The sequence below is a fragment of the Belonocnema kinseyi genome, chromosome 2 (genome assembly GCF_010883055.1).
Source record: "Belonocnema kinseyi isolate 2016_QV_RU_SX_M_011 chromosome 2, B_treatae_v1, whole genome shotgun sequence".
NCBI lineage: Eukaryota > Metazoa > Arthropoda > Insecta > Hymenoptera > Cynipidae > Belonocnema > Belonocnema kinseyi.
Genome location: NC_046658.1, coordinates 88,706,141 through 88,724,633, shown reverse-complemented (window position 1 = coordinate 88,724,633; position 18,493 = coordinate 88,706,141). Strand labels below are relative to the sequence as shown.

Sequence of the window (18,493 nt, the reverse complement as noted above, 5' to 3'; positions counted from 1 at the left end):
ATTGAACAAATTTTTAAATCTAGATAAATTTTTCGGGATTTCATTTAGGTTCTTCAGCGAAGACATGTAAGAGTAGTCATTTTTCCGAAGCTGATACCAATCTTAAATGCATTTTTTTATGTAATATGATTCAGTCAATGTAATATGATTATTTTAAGGGTGGTATTGTCTGGTATTTGGTTCAATGTTTTTCTTTAATATACACCGCCTCGGTGCGGTACCGCCATCTGGAGGTAGTGATCATTAATAAAAACCTGTTTTCAGTTCTAGTTGCACTGTTTACTCTTCTGGATTGAGGATAAAATCAGTGATTTTGTAAAGTGTTACAATAAAATTGACCTATTTCCTCTTATCAATGGTGGACTTGCATATTAATAACGAATTTCTTTCAGTACAAGATTGATATTCCATATATCAGTCTCTTCTCATTCCGAAGGTCATCTACTCGTTCCAATAAGCACGCTACTCTCACGTGAATGCATTCTCTGCTGCGTAATTTGTTTCTTCAAATATAAACTTCGGCAAGTGAGTAGAGTAGAACAGTAACGAGAATGAGAATATCATCGAAATATAGTGGAGAAATAAATTCTCGGAGAATTTATGAGAATTTTAGAATTTATTTCATTTAATAACAAATTGCATTTTTTCGTTAACTTGGAACGATTTTTTAATGTTAAAAGCATATTTTAAGTATGTAAGAAGCACCCGGTCCAATATTGGAAATAAAAAAAAAACACTTCCAAGAAATTTTTGCTCTGATTTTGCCATTAATCGAGCCAAATTTAGTCTTCATGCAGATTATAGGTTATGTCGGCGCTGAAACTGCTAAACCTATAACAGGTTTTAGTTCTAGATTAAAAGCCAAAAATTTGGTTAAAACTTAGAAATTAAATAGATATTTGAGCGTAAAGCTGCCATTAAAATAAAAATTTAATAATTAAATACCAGAATTAAATTTTCTATAGATATATAAAGCTAAATAGTTTTAAAAAAGGAGTATAGCGCTTGGTGATACATAGTTCTTAAATGCTAAGTTTTATTAAGTAAAGCGAGATAATTGAATTTAGATTTTTTGAGATCAACAATCTTAATTAATAAGTTGCTGTGCTGCATATTTTTAATTCCTGAATATGCCTGATCCAGTAAATAATTGATATTGAAATATTTACAAAACGTCGAAAATGAAATTATTTTAAAAAATCATACATTCTTAAATTCTCCTCAATTCTGTCATATTCTCGGTTATATAACCCTAACTTTAACTCTCGGGAATTTAAGAACTTTGTGACCCATACAGAGAAATAAAATAATATTCGTGCACTTTCAAGATTGATGAAATGAATATTCGCTGCTGGGGAAATCCAAGATTAGAGGAAAAAAAAGAAAAAGAAGCTTGGCCAAAACTCACGTCTGAAAACCATCAGAGACGCAAAAATGATTCTCAGACGCCTGCCAGATGGCATCAGAAAAAGAGGGCAAGCAACAGTCTTGGTGGTAACCAATCCCAAATTGACGATCAATTGAGGATTGCTTCGCGCGCTTGTGATTACCCAGAATTGGGTGGACAAATGTCGAGGAAGATTGATTATTCCGGGCAGGGTCCTTCTGCAATTATTAACGAGAATGTGGTGACTTTTGATGACGAAAGTGGTTCAAGGACAAAATCTAAGAAGCATTTGAGAAGGTCGAAGAGGTCGAATCTGATTCGTATCAATATTCAACAGGTTTTAGAGGTGAGTATTCTCTTATTAAATTATAAAAATACACTACTGGCGGATAGGGTGACCATTCGGTAATAATCGTCGAATTCAGAATTCTTATTCCTATGAATACGCTATTTTTCCTCCGTCTAAAAATCCTCCATTCAGAAAAAAATTGCAAATCTAATTCCTCTAGATTGACTTGGTAAAATTTAACGGAATCATTCATTTAACCTGTTTTTTTATTATTAAATCGTTTTATAACTTATAATTTAGAAAAATATTCAAATTTATATTTATTTATATATTAATAATTTATTTAAACGTGTTGAATAAAGTATTAACGTATTAATGTAAAATATGTGAATTAAATAATTTTAACTATAGAGAGAAAGACTTGAATTGATTAGAATTAAAATTTCAAAACTTATATTCCACATGAAGGAATTAATACAATTTATTATACATATTTGTGAACTAATTAGAAGGAATTAAATATATTGAAAACACATTAAACGCTGGGGAAAAGAAAACTACGCGGCGGCCACTACAGAAATAGAAATGAATAAGTTTAGGAGATATCCTATGCTTATAATGAAATTTTATACAGATGTAAAAAGCGCGAATTCGAAAGAATAGAATAATCTTCAGTTTTACGCTGAAATCTGAAAATATTAATTTTTCTCTATTCAACGCTTATTACCGAGCAGACGCGCCGTTGTATGAAATCAAAAAACGAGGTTCAAAATAACTTGCAGCTGGCAATTCTTAACAAATTTTTTTTTTAATTTCGCATTAGATCTTGTCGAGATTTATGTGGCCTAATGTTTGAATTTTTTTAAAACTTATATATTAATGCGAAGGTTGAAGAAAAAGACGATTTTTTTTTGTTTATCTTCGTGAAATTTTTTTGTATTTTTAGCATTACCAGACTTTTTGCACAGGGGTAATTGGAAGCAAACCAAATTATGACATTGTTAATTTAATTGTAATAAACAAATTATTTTAACAAATAGTCTACAGTATGGACTTTTCGTTTGCAAAATAAATTTTTGTTTAAAAATTACTTGCTTTTATCAAAAAAAAAAGAATACTCGATCATAAAAATTTGACACTCGATATTTTTCATGAATTTTGTAAACAAATTACACATTCAAATTTATAAGTTGGTCATATATGAAAATCATAAAAAATATTGTATGATAATTATCCATCACTAAACATAACTGGCCGCATAATTTCAGTAAATTTAAGAGAAAAAGCGATTTCCTTCGGTCTTTAAATGACCACACTGGGCATTTGTTTATAAAATCTATTAAAAATATCGGGTAATCATTTCCCAACATTAAACATCACTAGCGACATAATTCAGGAGAAATTGGAAGAGAAAATTATTACTCTCTGCCTTTAAATGTCCACACTGGGAATTTGTTTATACGATTTGTTTGTAAAATTAATTAAAAATATCGGATGATAATTTTCTATCATTCAACTTTAATGGTAATATAATTTAAAGAAAATTAGGAGACAAAACTATTTCTTTCTGTTTTTAAATGTTCACACTAGGCATTTGTTTATATAATTTGCTTATAAAATTAATAAAAAATATCAAATGGTAGTTTTTTTTAATCATTAAACAGCACTAAAAGTATAATTTAAAGAAAATTAAGAGAAAAAATGATTTCTTTCTTTCTTTAAATGTCCACACTGATCATTTGTTTATACAATTTGTTTATCAAATAAATAACAAATTTTGGATGGTAATTTTTTATCACTAAAAATAACTGGCGACATAATTTGAGGGAAATTAAGAGAAAAAGCGGTTTCTTTCTGTCTTAAATGTCCATACTGAGAATTTGTTTATACAATGTGTTTATAAAATTAATAAAAAATATCGGATGATAATTTTCTATCATTAAATTTAACTGGTATTATAATTCAAAGAAAATTAAGAGAATAAACGGATTCTTTCTGCCTTTAAATATCCACACTAGACATTTGTTTATAAAATTGATCAAAAATATCGGATGATAATTTTCCATCACTAAAAATAACTGGCGACATAATTTGACAAAAATTAAGAGAGAAAGCGATTTCTTTCTGCTTTTAAATGTCCACACTTGGCATTTGTTTAAAAATTTTGTTTATAAAATTAATTTAAAATATCGGAATGTTAATTTTTTATCATCAAACATCACTGGAAATATAATTTAAAGATAATTAAGAGAAAAAACTATTTCTTTCTGCCTTTAAATGTCCACACTAGACATCTGATTATAAAATTGATAAAAAATATCGGATGATAATTTCCTATCACTAAAAATAACTGGCGACATAATTTGATCAAAATTAAGAGAAATAACTATTTCTTTCAGCCTTTAAATGTGCACACTAGACATTTGTTTATAAAATTAAAAAAAAATATCGGATGGTTAGTTTGTATCATTAAACATCAATATGAATATAATTTGCGGAAAATTAAGAGAGAAAAAGATTTCTTTCTCCCTTTAAATGTCTGCAATAGGCATCTATTTACATAATTTGTTTATAAAATCAATAAAAAATATCGGATGACAAATTTTCATGGTCGAGTATTATTTTTTCTCTAAAAGCTAGTCATTTTAACGCAAAAATTTACTTTGAAAACGAAGAATGCGTAGTGTAGACTATTTGTTAAGTTAATTTGTGTGCAAAATTTAATGCTAAATTAATAAAAATTAAAAACCGGTTGAGAATAATCCGCTAAAAGTTATTTTGAACCTGGTTTTTTGATTTGATCCCACTGTGAGACGCCCTGATTTATCAGCACACGTCTTAATTTTTTATCATTGTCCTGATTTTTATTTCCGAAAAATAAAATTCGCGATTTTTATTAATATCTTCGTGGAAAACTAATTTTTTCTGTACAAGTGTATTCCCAGATTATTGTTTCGTTTCTTAAGAAGAATTCAGTGAATTAATAAAATGATAATAATTATTTTTCTCGGAGATAATATTGAACTTCTGAAAAGTATTTGAAATAATTAACATATTGTACAGATTTTACACAACCAGGTAGATAACAATTTTGACCTCGAACAAGTTATTTGTGTAATTTATAAGCTTTGGGAGTGAACAATTTCTCTTGTAATTTTTTTTCATTTGTAATATAAGTAAACAAACATTTTAGCACTGGTTATACTGAAATTTTAACTATTCCGTTCTTTTTTAGTTGAAAATTAATAATTTTTGTTAAAAATTCATCTAGTTACTTGAAAATTAATTTTGTTTGTTTTGTTGAAAATGAATTTTTTGACTTAAAATATAACTATTCCGTTTTTAGTTAAAAATTTCTCCTTTTTTAGTTGAAAGAACAAGTATTAAAGAAAAATAAAAGTATGAAAATTCCACAGTTTTGACGAAATCTTGTTTCTTCATTTTGTAAAAAATATTTGTTGGTAGCAAATTCTGTTTTAAATTATTGATAAATTAATTTTCTTGGTTGAATTTTTTTTATTTGAAAATTCAACTATTTTGTACAAAATTAATTTTTTTATTGAAGAGTCATTATTATAGTTAGAAATGTAACTGTTCGGTTGAAAAATCTTTTCTTGATTTAATTAATTGTTTTACCTGACAGTTTTAACTAAACATTTAACTACTTCGTGTTTGGTTGAATATTTATCTTCTTCAGTTGAAAATTCAATTATTTGGTTTAAAACTCATACATTTTGTGTGAAAAATCGTTTTTACGGCTAAAAATTATTTTTTTACTGTAAATGTGAGTATTCCATACCTGGTTTGGAATAGTCACATTTACAGTAAAAAATTAATTCCTAGACGTAAAAACGATTTTTCACACAAAATGTTTTTTTTTATTTGAGAATCCTTTTTTTTATTCAAAATTAATTTTTTTATTGAAGATTCATCATTCACTATTTGGTTGAAAATCCATTCTCGGAAATATGTACACGTATTTTGTGTACAGCCCCTCGAATATTAATTTTTTTGGTGACAGATTCAACTTCAATTAACAATTGACAGTTCATTTTATTCATTCAAAATTTAATTATGTTTTTTAAATTTTGTTTTCTATAGTTAAAGTTAATTTTTTCAATTATAAATGTAACTATTTCATTTTGGATTTATATTTTTTATTTGAAAATTCATGTATTTGGTAAAAAATTAATCTTATTGGTTAAAAATTTACCATTTCGGTAAAAAAAATAAGAGACTTTCTAACTAATATGTAACTTAATAGTATCAATGTTCTAACTTTTCTAATTTAAAATCAATGATTGTTCCAAATAAAAAATGTTAACAGTGTCGAAATTTTTTATTAAATCTACTTTTTTCTTAACTTTTTTCATATGCGATTTTATTCAATGATGTATTATCTTGTAAGTGAAAATATTATCTACCCCTTTCACCATATTTAATAAAAAAAATTAATTAATTCTTATATGGCTAAAATATTTTTAAGAATGTTTCAAAAAAATTTGTCAAACAAGCAGATATATTTGCAAACTAATTTCCTTTTTTAATTGTATATAGGAGGTCGTAGAGAATATTTTTATTTACAAAATAATCCATAATTCGATAAAATTGCATCAGTTAAAAAAATATATAAAACGGGAATACTGAAAAATCTCGAAAAAAAATTCCTGAGTAAGAGGAATCTCGATAATAAACTTCCCGAAATTACAAGATTGCCGAAACATAAAAATCCAAAAAAAGAAGAATTTCCGCACAGTTTACCATATTACCAAATTCGAAAAGTGCCGAACAATAAAGTCCCCGACAGATAATTCCCATATTATAAAATATCCGATCTAGAAAATTCGTTGATTTAAACTATTAAAAAATTTTTTAAATCACTATTATCTATTTATTGAAAATTAATTAATTAAATATTTTTAACAAAGATATTTCATTGTAATTTTTAAAGTAATTTTTAAACAAACTTTGCAGAATTCAATTAAAATTTTTAAAAATTTATTTTAAACAAATATTTGATTATTTTATTTAAATAAATAAATAATATTTAACAATAAACAATTTTTTATTCTTTAAATTCAGAAACATCATGATTCGGAGCTTTTCTAGTTATGACATTTTCTAATTCGGCAATTTTCAAATTCGGTAATATTATAAACTTTCAGTTATTTTATAGTGTCATGAATTTTTTCGGGATTTCTCAGCCGTCCCTATGAAACAGCTAAAAGAAGTTCGCCGCGTTTTTTAAAATAAGGCATTGTTATAAATTTTAAACTTTTGTCATAAACAAGAATCTTTTTTCTGGCAAATGATACTATTATTATTAACTCTGTAATTCTTCAAATGTTTTTCTAATTTAATTACTTACAAAAATTAATTATTTAATTAAAATATGAAATTTTTAGTCCCATTTTCTCGTTCAGCACTTTACAGAAGTAAATTCTTTTATTCTAATTTTTCATTTCAACATTTTCTGTACCACACATCGTATTTCCGGATTTTTTTTTAATTGCATCATAAATTCGGATTTTTTTTGCACTTGACGCATCCGGTATTTCATAAGTTTACTTATTTGCAGAATCAAATAAGGCTAAAAAATACATTAGCAGAGAAAAAAATAAGATGTTGTGATCGAGTTGTGGAAGCAAAACGCAATAAAATCTTTTTATCAAAGATAAAAAGGCCCTCTAAGTTAAAACAAGTAATTATAAATGAAAGAGAGAAACAGAGAGAAATGCGAAATCGAGAAAAAAGGGTACAGCCAGTCATTGATGATCTTCCCAAAATTGACTTAGGAAAATTAAAAATTATAGCTGACCCCGAATTAGATTTTGATCATGCAAGGAATTTGGCAACTTTGAATATTTTCGGAAATGAGCACAGAGATTTGAGGAACGATCCTTTGTCTGATGAAATTTTAGAAAGTAGGAAAGACGTTACCGAAAAATTAGAAAATTTATTGATTAGTACAAATGATAATGATGTAAATGTGGTGGAAGATGATTTGAGATATGATATTGCAAATATGAAAATTGATGGATTAGATAGTCTAGGAGGTGGAATTCACCTTGGCGATATTAATAGAACGCTAAATCTCAGAAGTGAAGATAATCAAATTTTGCAAAATCCTAATCTGAATTTTCAAGGCAAAGAAAATGAACTTAAGTATACCAGAAAATTTAGAGAGTGAGTAAGTGAAATCTTTTGTTACTGTTTTTTTTGTGTGCTCAACAAAATCATTAATTTTGTTTTAAGTTTTGATATTATTTAAGATTTTTGTCCGTTAAATGACGGTTTTTGATCTGCTAGTCTAAATAATCTGATAAAATTTCAAAGAAAGTTGTTGAGTCTGCTTTTTATTTGGGTTTTCAATTTATTCAGAAATAACAAAGAGGACGAAAAAATGGCAATTTTTTTTAGTTCCTCAAGAAATAAACATCATGAAAATTTATAAACAAATTATTTGTTTTAAGTGTGTTTTCTATCATTTTTAATAAGTTTACGTTTTTTTAAGTTATATTACAATAAATTTGGATAGAAACAATATTATTGTGAAGAAAATGCCTACGATTATTCATGTTAATATTATAAACAAATTTAATAAACAAATGTATTATTCAGACATTTGTCAACAGTTAAATTCGTTTTTTATATCGGGTTTTTAAATTAGGAACCTCATCATAAATTCAGCAAAATTCATAATTTAATCAAAATAAATTTTGTGATTTATTAAAAAAATGCATTATTCCGGCATTTGTCGACGGAAGAAGTAATTGTTTGTTTAAATTACAGTCCTTTTAATTGGAAAATTTATGATCATTTTAGCAACATTCATAATAATTTCATAAATTATACTTTTTTTGTAAACAAATTTAATAAACAACATTAGATGTCAGTCAATGTCAGTTCTTTTAATTAGGAACTTTATGATAATTTTAGCAACATTCAAAATTAGTTAATAAATTTTATGTTTTTAAACATTTAATAAACGAGTTAATTATTCAAGCATTTGTCAACGGATATTTTTTTTTAAGTCAGCTCTTTTAATTAGAAACTCCATGATAATTTTAGCAAAATTCATAATTATTTGATAAATTATATATTTTTTGAAAACAAATTTAATAAAGAAAAATAGATGTCAGTCGATGTCATTTCTTTTAATGAGAAACTCTATGATAATTTTAGCAACATTCATAAATAGTTAATAATTTTTATGTTTTTTAAGCAAATTTAATTTAAGAAAATGCATTATTCGGACATCTGTGGACAGAAAAATGATTCTTTTTCGAAGTCAGTCCGTTTTTTGCGCACCTCGTTTATTAGATTTTTTGTTAAGGAGACAAACAATTTATCAGCTGAGTATGAGTGTTGATAAAATTATTATCGACTTTCTAATTAAGAAGATCAACATTGAAAAAAAAAAATTTCCGTTGATAAATGCCCGAATAATTCATTTTTAAATTAAATTTCTTTGAAAAAAAATAACTAATTATGAATTTTGCTTAATTATCGTTAAAATTCCAATTAAAAGAAAAGACATTGAAAAACACGAATTTTTTCGTCGACATATGCCTAAATAATGTTTTTGTTTATCGAATTAATTTAGTTTTAAGCACAAAATTTATCAACTAATTATGAATGTTGCGAAAATTATCATGAATTTCTCAATTAGAAGGAGTGAGATTGAAGAAAAAGATTTTTCGTGTCAACAAATACTGAAATGATACATTTTTTAAATGAAATTTGCTTTTACAAAATTAAAAAATTATTTAACTAATTATGATTTTGGTGAAGTGATCATGAGGTTCCTAATTGAAAAAACTTACATGGAGAAAAAAAATGCTGTCGACAAATGCCTGAATAATGCATTTGTATATTAAATTTGTTCATCCAATATCACTTAATAAACGTAAAAATATTTAAAATGATAGAAACACATTTTCAACCAATAATTTCTTTATAATTTTTTTTGTTTATTGCATCATGATGTAATTTTATGAAACGTATGGCATTACAAAAATTTTCCTAATATTGACGAGCACCGGGAGCGTAATATGTAAAAAATTCCAATTTTTTCGTCATATTTATTTATTTTATTTTTTTTTAATTAAGAAAAAACGAAATAAAAAAATCAGGCTACACAACATCCTTTGCAATTTAATCAGCTTTTTTTAATTTTCTGCGTCCAAATCGCTCAATAACTGCAGGCTGTACATTATTTTGAACAAAAAATTGAATTTTTTTCGCATTATGTTTTCGTTCTAGTATTGGCAATCTGTAGACCCGGGTTCGAATCCCAGCAGAATTAAAGACATTTTTTCACAGCAAAAGACTATGATCATTTTGGTTTAGACTAGTAGATCAAAAACAGGAATTCCTTCTACTAAAAACTATTAAATTTTTTGTTTATAATATTCATTCCTAAATTTGTTAAGCTAAATTGTTAAACTGTTTCCAGGTATTGTACAAATATAGTTTCAGTTCCACTGAATGAAAAATTAGAAACATTCCTTAATGAGTTATTTAGACTGCAAAAAAAATTATATGAGAGAGACAACGTGAAAGGAAGGTACAGAAGAAGATATTATACGGGATTCAAGGAAGTCGAGAAACACGTTAATCTAAAAAAAGTTAGATTTGTGATCATTGTTCCAGATCTTGAAAGGATACAAGTTGAAGGTAAATTATTCATATTTTTATTTCTGTAAGCTGAAAATTTAGCAAATTTTACCCCTCCCACATCTAATAAACCGTAATAAAGTATTTGGGAATTTTTTAAACTCTGGAAAGACTTTTTTTATGAGTATTATTTTAAATACCGAAAATTTTTTTCATTCTTTCAAATATTGGAATGCCTTAAAATATTTTAAAAATTTTTAACTCCTTTGAAATCCCTTAATTCTTAACACATTCTTTCAATTTTGGCTAAAGTATTGTGAAATGCCTTGAAATCCTGTAAAGAAACATGAAATTTGAGTATATTCCTTGAAATTTGTTGAATTTTCTGAAAATTCTTTGGAATCTTTCAAAATGCTGTAACATCTTTAAAATTCTTTAAAACGTCTTGAAATTCTTTGGAATCTTTAAAAATATCCTAAAATCTTTTTAAAAAATCTACATTTTTTTAGAAATACATGAATGTATTTAAAAATATCATTAAAGCTTTGAAATCATTTTAAATCCCTCAACTTTTGTGAACAAAATCTTTAAAATTTTATAAAAATACTAGAAAATGCTGGAAAATTTCTTGAAGTGACATGTAATCTGATAATATTTTTTTTAATTATATTAATCTCTTGTAAACGCCTCGAAATTATTTAAAATATAAGTGTTTTCAATCCTTTGGAATATTTTCAAATCCCTTGACATTATTTAAATCTCTTAAAAACTCCCTTGTAATTTTTAAAATACTTTTAAATTCTTCCAAATTCCTTAATTCGTGTGAATGAATGTTTTGAAATTTCATCAAAGTAATATAAAATCCCTTAGAATACCGTGAAGTTACATGCAATTTGATGAAATCCCTTGCAATCCTTTGAAAATCCCTTAGAATCATTTAAACTGTCCTAAATTCTTAAAAGTCCCATAAAATCATTCCAAATCCTTCTTTAAAATACCCTAAATTACTTTAAAATCTTTCAGTGTTTTCATTCTCATAAAAAGTCCTTGTAATCTTTTAAAATACCCTAAAATCTTTCAAGTCTTTTGAAATCTCTTAAATTTTTTTTTTAATTTTTCGCAATTCCTTGGAATCTTTTCAACTATCCTAAAATCTTTTTAAATGATTTAAAATGTTTAAAAAATACCTTCAAATATTTAAAACTCTCTTCAAATCCTTTTACACCCCTTAATTGTTGTTAATAAATTCTTTGAAATTACATTAAAATATTACAAAATCACATAAAATCTGATGTTCTTTGAAATTTTTGTAATCTTCTGAAAATCCTAGAAACTCTGTTCTCTTAAATCTCTTAGAACCCTTTAAAATATCTTAAAACCTCATAGGATCTATAAAAACATTTAAAATCCTCGGAAATTACAGGAAATCCATTAAAACAAATACATTTTTTTCAAATCTCCTTAAATCATAGGCCGTGAAATTTTTTATATCTCTTGGGAATTTCTTAAAATACTCAAAATTATTTTTAATCTTTTGAAATCCCTTGCAATTTTTTAAGGCTCGTGGAAATTCCACGGGATCTTTTAAAATGCCCTAAACTCCTTTGAAATCTCTTAAAATTTTTACAATCTATTAAAATGCCTTAGCATCTATTTAAAAAATGTTTAGTGTTTTCAAATTACTGAGAAATATTTGAAAATCTCTACAAATCTTTCAAATGCTTTGAAATCCCTCCATTCTCCTGAATAAATTATTTTAAATTTTATAACCATATTATAAAATGGCATGAAATGGGAAATTAATTAAAATTCCTTATTAAACGCTTATACATCATGTAAAATATATCTAATCTTCTAAAACTTTAGAAAATTTGTTAAAACCGCTTGACCTCTTTTTGAATTCCTTGAAATCCTAGTCTTTTAAAAGATTTTAATCCTTTAAAAAATCGTTGGAATTATTTAAAATGCCCTAAATTATTTTGAATCTTTTTAAATTCCGTAAAATATTTTTAAAGTTCTTGAAAGTTCGTTGGAATCTTTTTAAATACTCTAAAACCTTTCAAATCCTTTTGAAATCTAATCATGTGAAATTATATAAAATCTGATGATATTCGTTTGAAATATTTAAAGAAATCTTCGGAATTAAATTTATCAAAATCCTATAAAATCCGGGGACGACTGAAAAATCCCGAAAAATGAAATTTCCTGATAATAAAATTCCCAAATTATAAAAATTTCGAATAATAAAATTCGCGAACAGTTTATAACATTACCGAATTAAAAAATACCCGAATAGTTAAATTCCCGCCATAAGATTGCCGAATTATAAAAAGTCCGTGACAGAAAATTCCCAAATTTGAATGATTGAAAAAACTGGTTTTTAATATAAATCATTTATTCATTAAAAATGCAATAATGAAATATTTCTATCAAATAATTGTTTTTACTGTTCAAAGTTTAAAAAAATTATTTTTTAATTTAAAATAAATGTTTTAAGAAATGCAAAAACATGTGCGCCTTTTTATTTATTTTCTTAAATAAACAATTGAATTTTTAAGAAAGTTTTTGCAATTTAAAGAAATACTATGTTCTATTTTATTCCAAATTTTCATCAAGAAATATATTTATTTAAATATTCTTAATTTAAATTCAAACAATAGTTTTAAAAACATTAAAAACTATTCATTTTTTCGTTCAGTAATAAAATTCGATTATTTTATTTTTAATCAATAAATAACATTAATTAAAAAACTTTTTTTTTTAATTCTGTAAATTCGGTAATTTTGTAGGTCAGATATTTTATGATTCAACCATTTTCTTTTAGAAATTTTCAAATTCGGAAATATTATAAACTGCTGAGAATTTTTTTATACGGGATTTTTATATTTCAGAAATTTTCATATTCGGTAAAATTACATTTAATATTAAATTTTATTTTTTAGGATTTTCCCCGAAATTTGTTGAAATTCTGGGACAACTCAAAAATCGTGAAACATAAAATTCCCGGATAAAAAAATTTCGAAATTATAGCATTCCTGACTAATAAAATCGTTGAAAAGTTTATAATATTGCCAAATAAGAAAATTCCCGATAGAAAATTTCCGAAATATAAAATTTCCCAACTATAAAATTCGCGAATTTAAGCTTTTTAACATTTTTTTATAAATACTATTTATTTATTAAAAATTCGAATATAAAGTCTTTCTAAAAACAATAAATTATATTTATAGCTTAACCTTTCTAGTTTTTTTATGAATTTAAAGTAAAAAAGAGTAGGTAGGATTTTAAATCTACATTTTAATTTGTGCATACATTTTTCTTGCTATTTTTTTCTGAATTTTGAAGTATTTATTACGAACTAAAAATAAGTTTTTATCAAAAACAAAGTGTTTCAGATGGAATTTACATTTTGTACAGTGAAAATAACATTTTTTTACAGAAATATTTTTCTAAAATAATTAAATATTGTACTATATATTGTGATTTTTAGAAGATTATAAACTTAAGTGAACTGTTTTTGAAGAAAAAAATGAACCCAAAGTAAGTTTTTATTCATTTATACCTAAATTATTTACTATATATAAAAAATCTGATCTAAAAGTTAGGTTAGAATTCGAATTTCAATTTCAGTCTTCCATTACTTATATTCTTTGTATCTTTGTATTTTTTTTTTTTTTTAGAAAAACATTTTGGACCTAATTATGTTTTTATTGTATAAGATGGAAATTCGGTCTTGAACGCTTCGTTTTTGATAAAGATTTATTTGTTGTATTCAATAATTGTTTTAAACTTGATAAAACAATATAGTAAAAACACTTTCGTGCACAAATTAATATTTGTCTTTAAAATGGTACCTACTCTTTCTAGTTACCATTTTCGGCACCAGTTGGCGAAACGGTCGACCCCCATTGCCAATAACCTTACTAGAATCTTTTATTGTAATCACTGAAGCTTATTTAAACTTCAAATATATTAATATTTTCAGGAGGACTAGACGATGCAGTTGATAAATTAATTAGTTCCTGCAGAAAACAAGACATTACAATTTGTTTTGGTCTCTCAAGACGAAAATTAGGGTACCTTACCCACAGAAAGGGTTGCGTTAGTTGCATCGGCATTTCCCATTTTAGTGGCACGGAGGTAATTTAAATAAAATTAAGGATCATTTATCAGTTATCCCCTAGTGAAGCAGATAAAAATTGCCATGAATGAATGCCACCGAGCATGGTCTTTTTTTAAATATTTGATTTGATTCCAAAAGTTTAAAACTAAATAATAAATCAGGTTTATGGGAGAGTTTATGCAAAATTAGTCATTACATTTTATTAAAAACAACTACAGTATCTGCAATTTATTGGCACTATATTTTTAATTGGGGAATTCCAACACCTAAAATTTGGCCAGATTTAAAAACTTGTTAACTAACATCGTATGGTGTGCAAAATTATTTAGGAATAATTTTCAGAAATTCCTATATTTGTGATGTAAATCAGATTTATTATGTTATTTAATAGGTTTTAAAGTTCTATCAAATTTTAGCTTCCGGAATTTTCGCAAATTAAGTGAAATATTACCCGGAGAAACAGATAAATTTCGGTAAATTTATTTCCTAGCCGGGAATTTTACAATTTTTTTGAGGAAAACTCTGTCCAAGAGATTTCAAGATTTTTTAAAAATAATTATTTGAAGTGATATCTGATTTAATTATGATATCATTCAGTTTACAATGCATTATTCGAAAATCTTTCACTTATAAATTTTTGATTTTGGATTTTAATTTTTAAGTGCACATTTCTAATTTACCAAATTTAAAGTGCAGTCTTGAAGAATAAACAATTTGAAATTAAAAGCGTTTGAAGTTGAAAATTCTTGATAAAATAAGTTTTATTTCATCAACTGTAAACATAAATAAATAAATTATTTTTAAAATAGATCTGTCTTTTAGGTATTAAAAATTAAACAATCATTGATTTGGGAAAACGAATCTAAATCAGGCAAAAAATATATATTTCCCAGATTGCAACTGTTTCAACTCGAAAGTGTTGAATACATGAATAGAGACTTTTATTAAATTAAAAATATTTTTTCAATCTAAAGTATTCAATTTTTTTAAACAATATTGAACTGTTCATGCAGGGCGAGTAAATTGAAGCAAAATATTTGAAAGTAAACAATTTGTAACTGAATTGTTGGGCATAGAAAGCTTTGAATCGTTAAAATTTCGAAGAGTTTTTATAATTCGAACCTTACAATTTGAATTTTTCTAGTTAAAAAATATTTAATTTGTAAGTGAAATTTTTTAAATTTTGATGTATAAATAACAATTGAACACTTATTATTTGTAGAAAAATTTTGAGTAATTTTAAGAGAAATTAAAAATTTTTTAAATGATTCAAAATTAATTTTAAGTTTGAAATAATTGCAAATAATTTAAACTAAGTGTGTGAATTTTTTTCAGAACTTCTAAATATATTCTAAAATGAGTCGATTTTTTTCTACAATTTTTAGAAAATCCTGCAAATTAAAAAAAATCCTTAAAATCATCCAGATTATTTTTAACAATTTTGGAAATCTTTTAAAATCTTTTTAAATACTATGTTAAACTAAATTTACAAAATGAAAAATCATTTTGAATTTATCTAAGAATCAGAAGAAAATATTTTTATTCTTTTGCAGCCCTTCACAGTTCATAAAAACCTTCTTTTTTTTAATCTAAAAAAAATCTACATTTTGTTTTAAATCAGGCGTTGGGCATTTACACCCAAATTTGCGTACAAATAGCCGAATTTGGTTGGTTCACACACTTTGTTTCAATTATTTTAAATCATTTCAAGTTCAATTGTTATTTATAAATCCAAATTTTAAGCATTTTTTTAATTTACAGGATTTTCTAAAAGTTATAGAAAGTATTCAATTCATCTTAAAATTTGTTTAGAAATTCTACAAAATTTCAAAAATAATTTAAAATTTTTAAAAAGTGTAAAAAAAGTGCTAGATTTCATAAGGTTTTGAAATAAAATTTCAGACCTTTTAAGGAAGATTAAACTATTTAAAATCAAAATAATTCAACTTCTAATTTAACAACTATTAGGTTAAAAAAATTGTTAATTTAAATCTTTCTAGCTGAAAATTACTTAAAATAATTTAATTAAAAAATTTTTGAAAGTATATTGATTAATTCTTTACTTTAGAGTATTTAAAATATTAACGTGGATGTATACTTTTTAAAGTTTATCCGCATTTCATTTAAAATTGTTCAATTTAAAAGTGTTACTGTCAGCATTTTATGTACAACATTTTCGGATTAATAAACTTTTAAACTTCAATTTTAAAAGTTTTTAATCGTTACAAATCATAGATTTTGAATATTATATTTGTGAATTAGCAAATGCAAAAACAGTTTTGGTTTTCAGGAAAAATTGGAAGAAGTTCTGAACAATCTAGTGGATGCTAAAAACGAATTCATGAAATTGAAAGACGAGTTGAATAAAGTTATAGATACAAAAAAAATTATTGACGAAGACACCTTACTTTCCGCACGTATTAATTTGCTTTTGAAAATACTGGCATCTACAACGTGAAACTAATCAATAGGTATTAGGTAATATTTACGGAAAAAGAAAATTTTATATTATAATTATATGTCCGTCCTCATTTGAAATATTTTAAGAGAATGCGATATTTTTTTAATAAAGTATTTTATATTTAAAATAAAAACACATTTTCATTAAAATCTAATCCTTATCTTCCCGTTTTTTCTAGATTTCCCTTTTTCCCATATCCTCGAAAAACTGACCCTTTGTCTCGTTTTCTTTAACCCTTTCCGGCATACATTTTTCAGGGATATGAGTTTTCATGAAAATTGGTACATAGGGGTTTTTGGGGCCGCTGATTACGAATCTTCACTCAGATTTTGAAAATTCAAAATGGCGGGTCCAATATGGCGGCTAACATTTGGCATATTTTTTTTTAATTGGTATACGGGGGTTTTTAGGAGTCGCTAATCACGAATCCGAACCCAGATTTTTTAAATTCAAAATGGCGGAACCAATATGGCGGCCAAAATTTTGAATTTTTTTTTTAAATTGGTGTACAGGGGTTTTTGGTATCTCTGATCGCGAATCTGAACTTAGATTTTGGACATTCAAAATAGCGGGCCAAAATTCAAAATATTTCTAAATTGTTTTTTGAAAGTTGGCACAGGCATGGGGTCGCTGATCTTGAATCTGTATTCAAAATGACAAATATTTAGAATATTAAGGTTTGAAAAAATATAAACCTACTTACGTAAAACAAGGATTAGTACCAATTTTCTGAATGTTCATATTCTAAATTCAGATTCGTGATCAGTGACTCCTAAAATCCTTGTACACTAATTTTTTTTTAAAATCCTGAAAACTTTATTATTTTGACCGTCATATTGTATCTGTCATTTTAGATTTTCAAAATCTGATTTCAGATTCAGGATCAGCGACCCCGAAAACCTCTGTATAGCAATTTTTAGAAAAAAATATTCCAAGTTTCGAGCGCCATCTTGGATCCACCATTTTAAATGTCCAAAATCTGAGTTCATATTCGTGATCACTGACCCCGAAAACCCCTGTATATCAATTTTCAGATAAAATCCAAAAATATTCATAATTTCGGCAGCCATATTGGATCCGCCATTCTGAATTTTCAAAATCTGAGTCCAGATTCGTATTTATCGACCGCAAAAACCCTTAAGTACCCATTTTCATAAAGATATAATGGACAGTTTTTTCAATAATGAATTTTTTCAACAAAAAAGGCTTTTTTAATCTTTGTTTGTAAGTATTAACAAATTATTTTAAAAATTTAGACTATTCGCACAAAAATTTCAATTTTCTATCCTGCGAGCATGAAATTTAAAAAAATCTGAAAAATCCAACGAAAGCTACTCTGAAATCGTAAAAAATGATATGAACAAAGGTGGGAATACGGTATTCCCACCATGCCGCAAAGGTTTAAATAGACAATATTTGAAAAAATAAATTGTTTGTTTCACGTCTACAAAATGATTTTATTCAATACTAAAAACAAAACTCAAACTTAATTAATACATTTTTATATTAAACATATATATTTTTAATTATTATATTTTAATTATAGCTCTTCAATCCGTGAAAATAATTGTATCTTCTTTAAATTTGACTAATTTTAAACCAAAAGATTTAGTA

The 18,493-nt window shown here is 25.5% G+C and overlaps 1 protein-coding gene across 2 annotated transcripts; it reads left to right on the top strand.

The window, feature by feature from the left end:
- Positions 1–236: 236 nt before the first annotated feature.
- Positions 237–16,950, top strand: LOC117168179. Of its 2 annotated transcripts, XM_033353632.1 has the most exons (7): positions 237–315; positions 393–525; positions 1,329–1,733; positions 7,255–7,862; positions 10,135–10,355; positions 14,281–14,435; positions 16,709–16,950. In XM_033353632.1, the coding sequence occupies exons 3-7, from the start codon at positions 1,338–1,340 to the stop codon at positions 16,874–16,876; spliced, it is 1,548 nt and encodes a 515-aa protein (XP_033209523.1). In that variant the 5' UTR covers positions 237–315; positions 393–525; positions 1,329–1,337; the 3' UTR covers positions 16,877–16,950. The 2 variants fall into 2 exon arrangements, with proteins under 2 accessions (XP_033209523.1, XP_033209524.1); XM_033353633.1 differs by having other exon boundaries at positions 269–525; positions 1,298–1,733.
- Positions 16,951–18,493: the final 1,543 nt, after the last annotated feature.

Coding starts and splice junctions, on each gene's coding strand:
- LOC117168179 (XM_033353632.1), top strand. CDS start 1,338: ATGAATATTCGCTGCTGGGGAAATCCAAGATTAGAGGAAAAAAAAGAA. Junction 1,734..7,254: donor ATATTCAACAGGTTTTAGAG/GTGAGTATTCTC, acceptor ACTTATTTGCAG/AATCAAATAAGGCTAAAAAA. Junction 10,356..14,280: donor TGAAAGGATACAAGTTGAAG/GTAAATTATTCA, acceptor TAATATTTTCAG/GAGGACTAGACGATGCAGTT.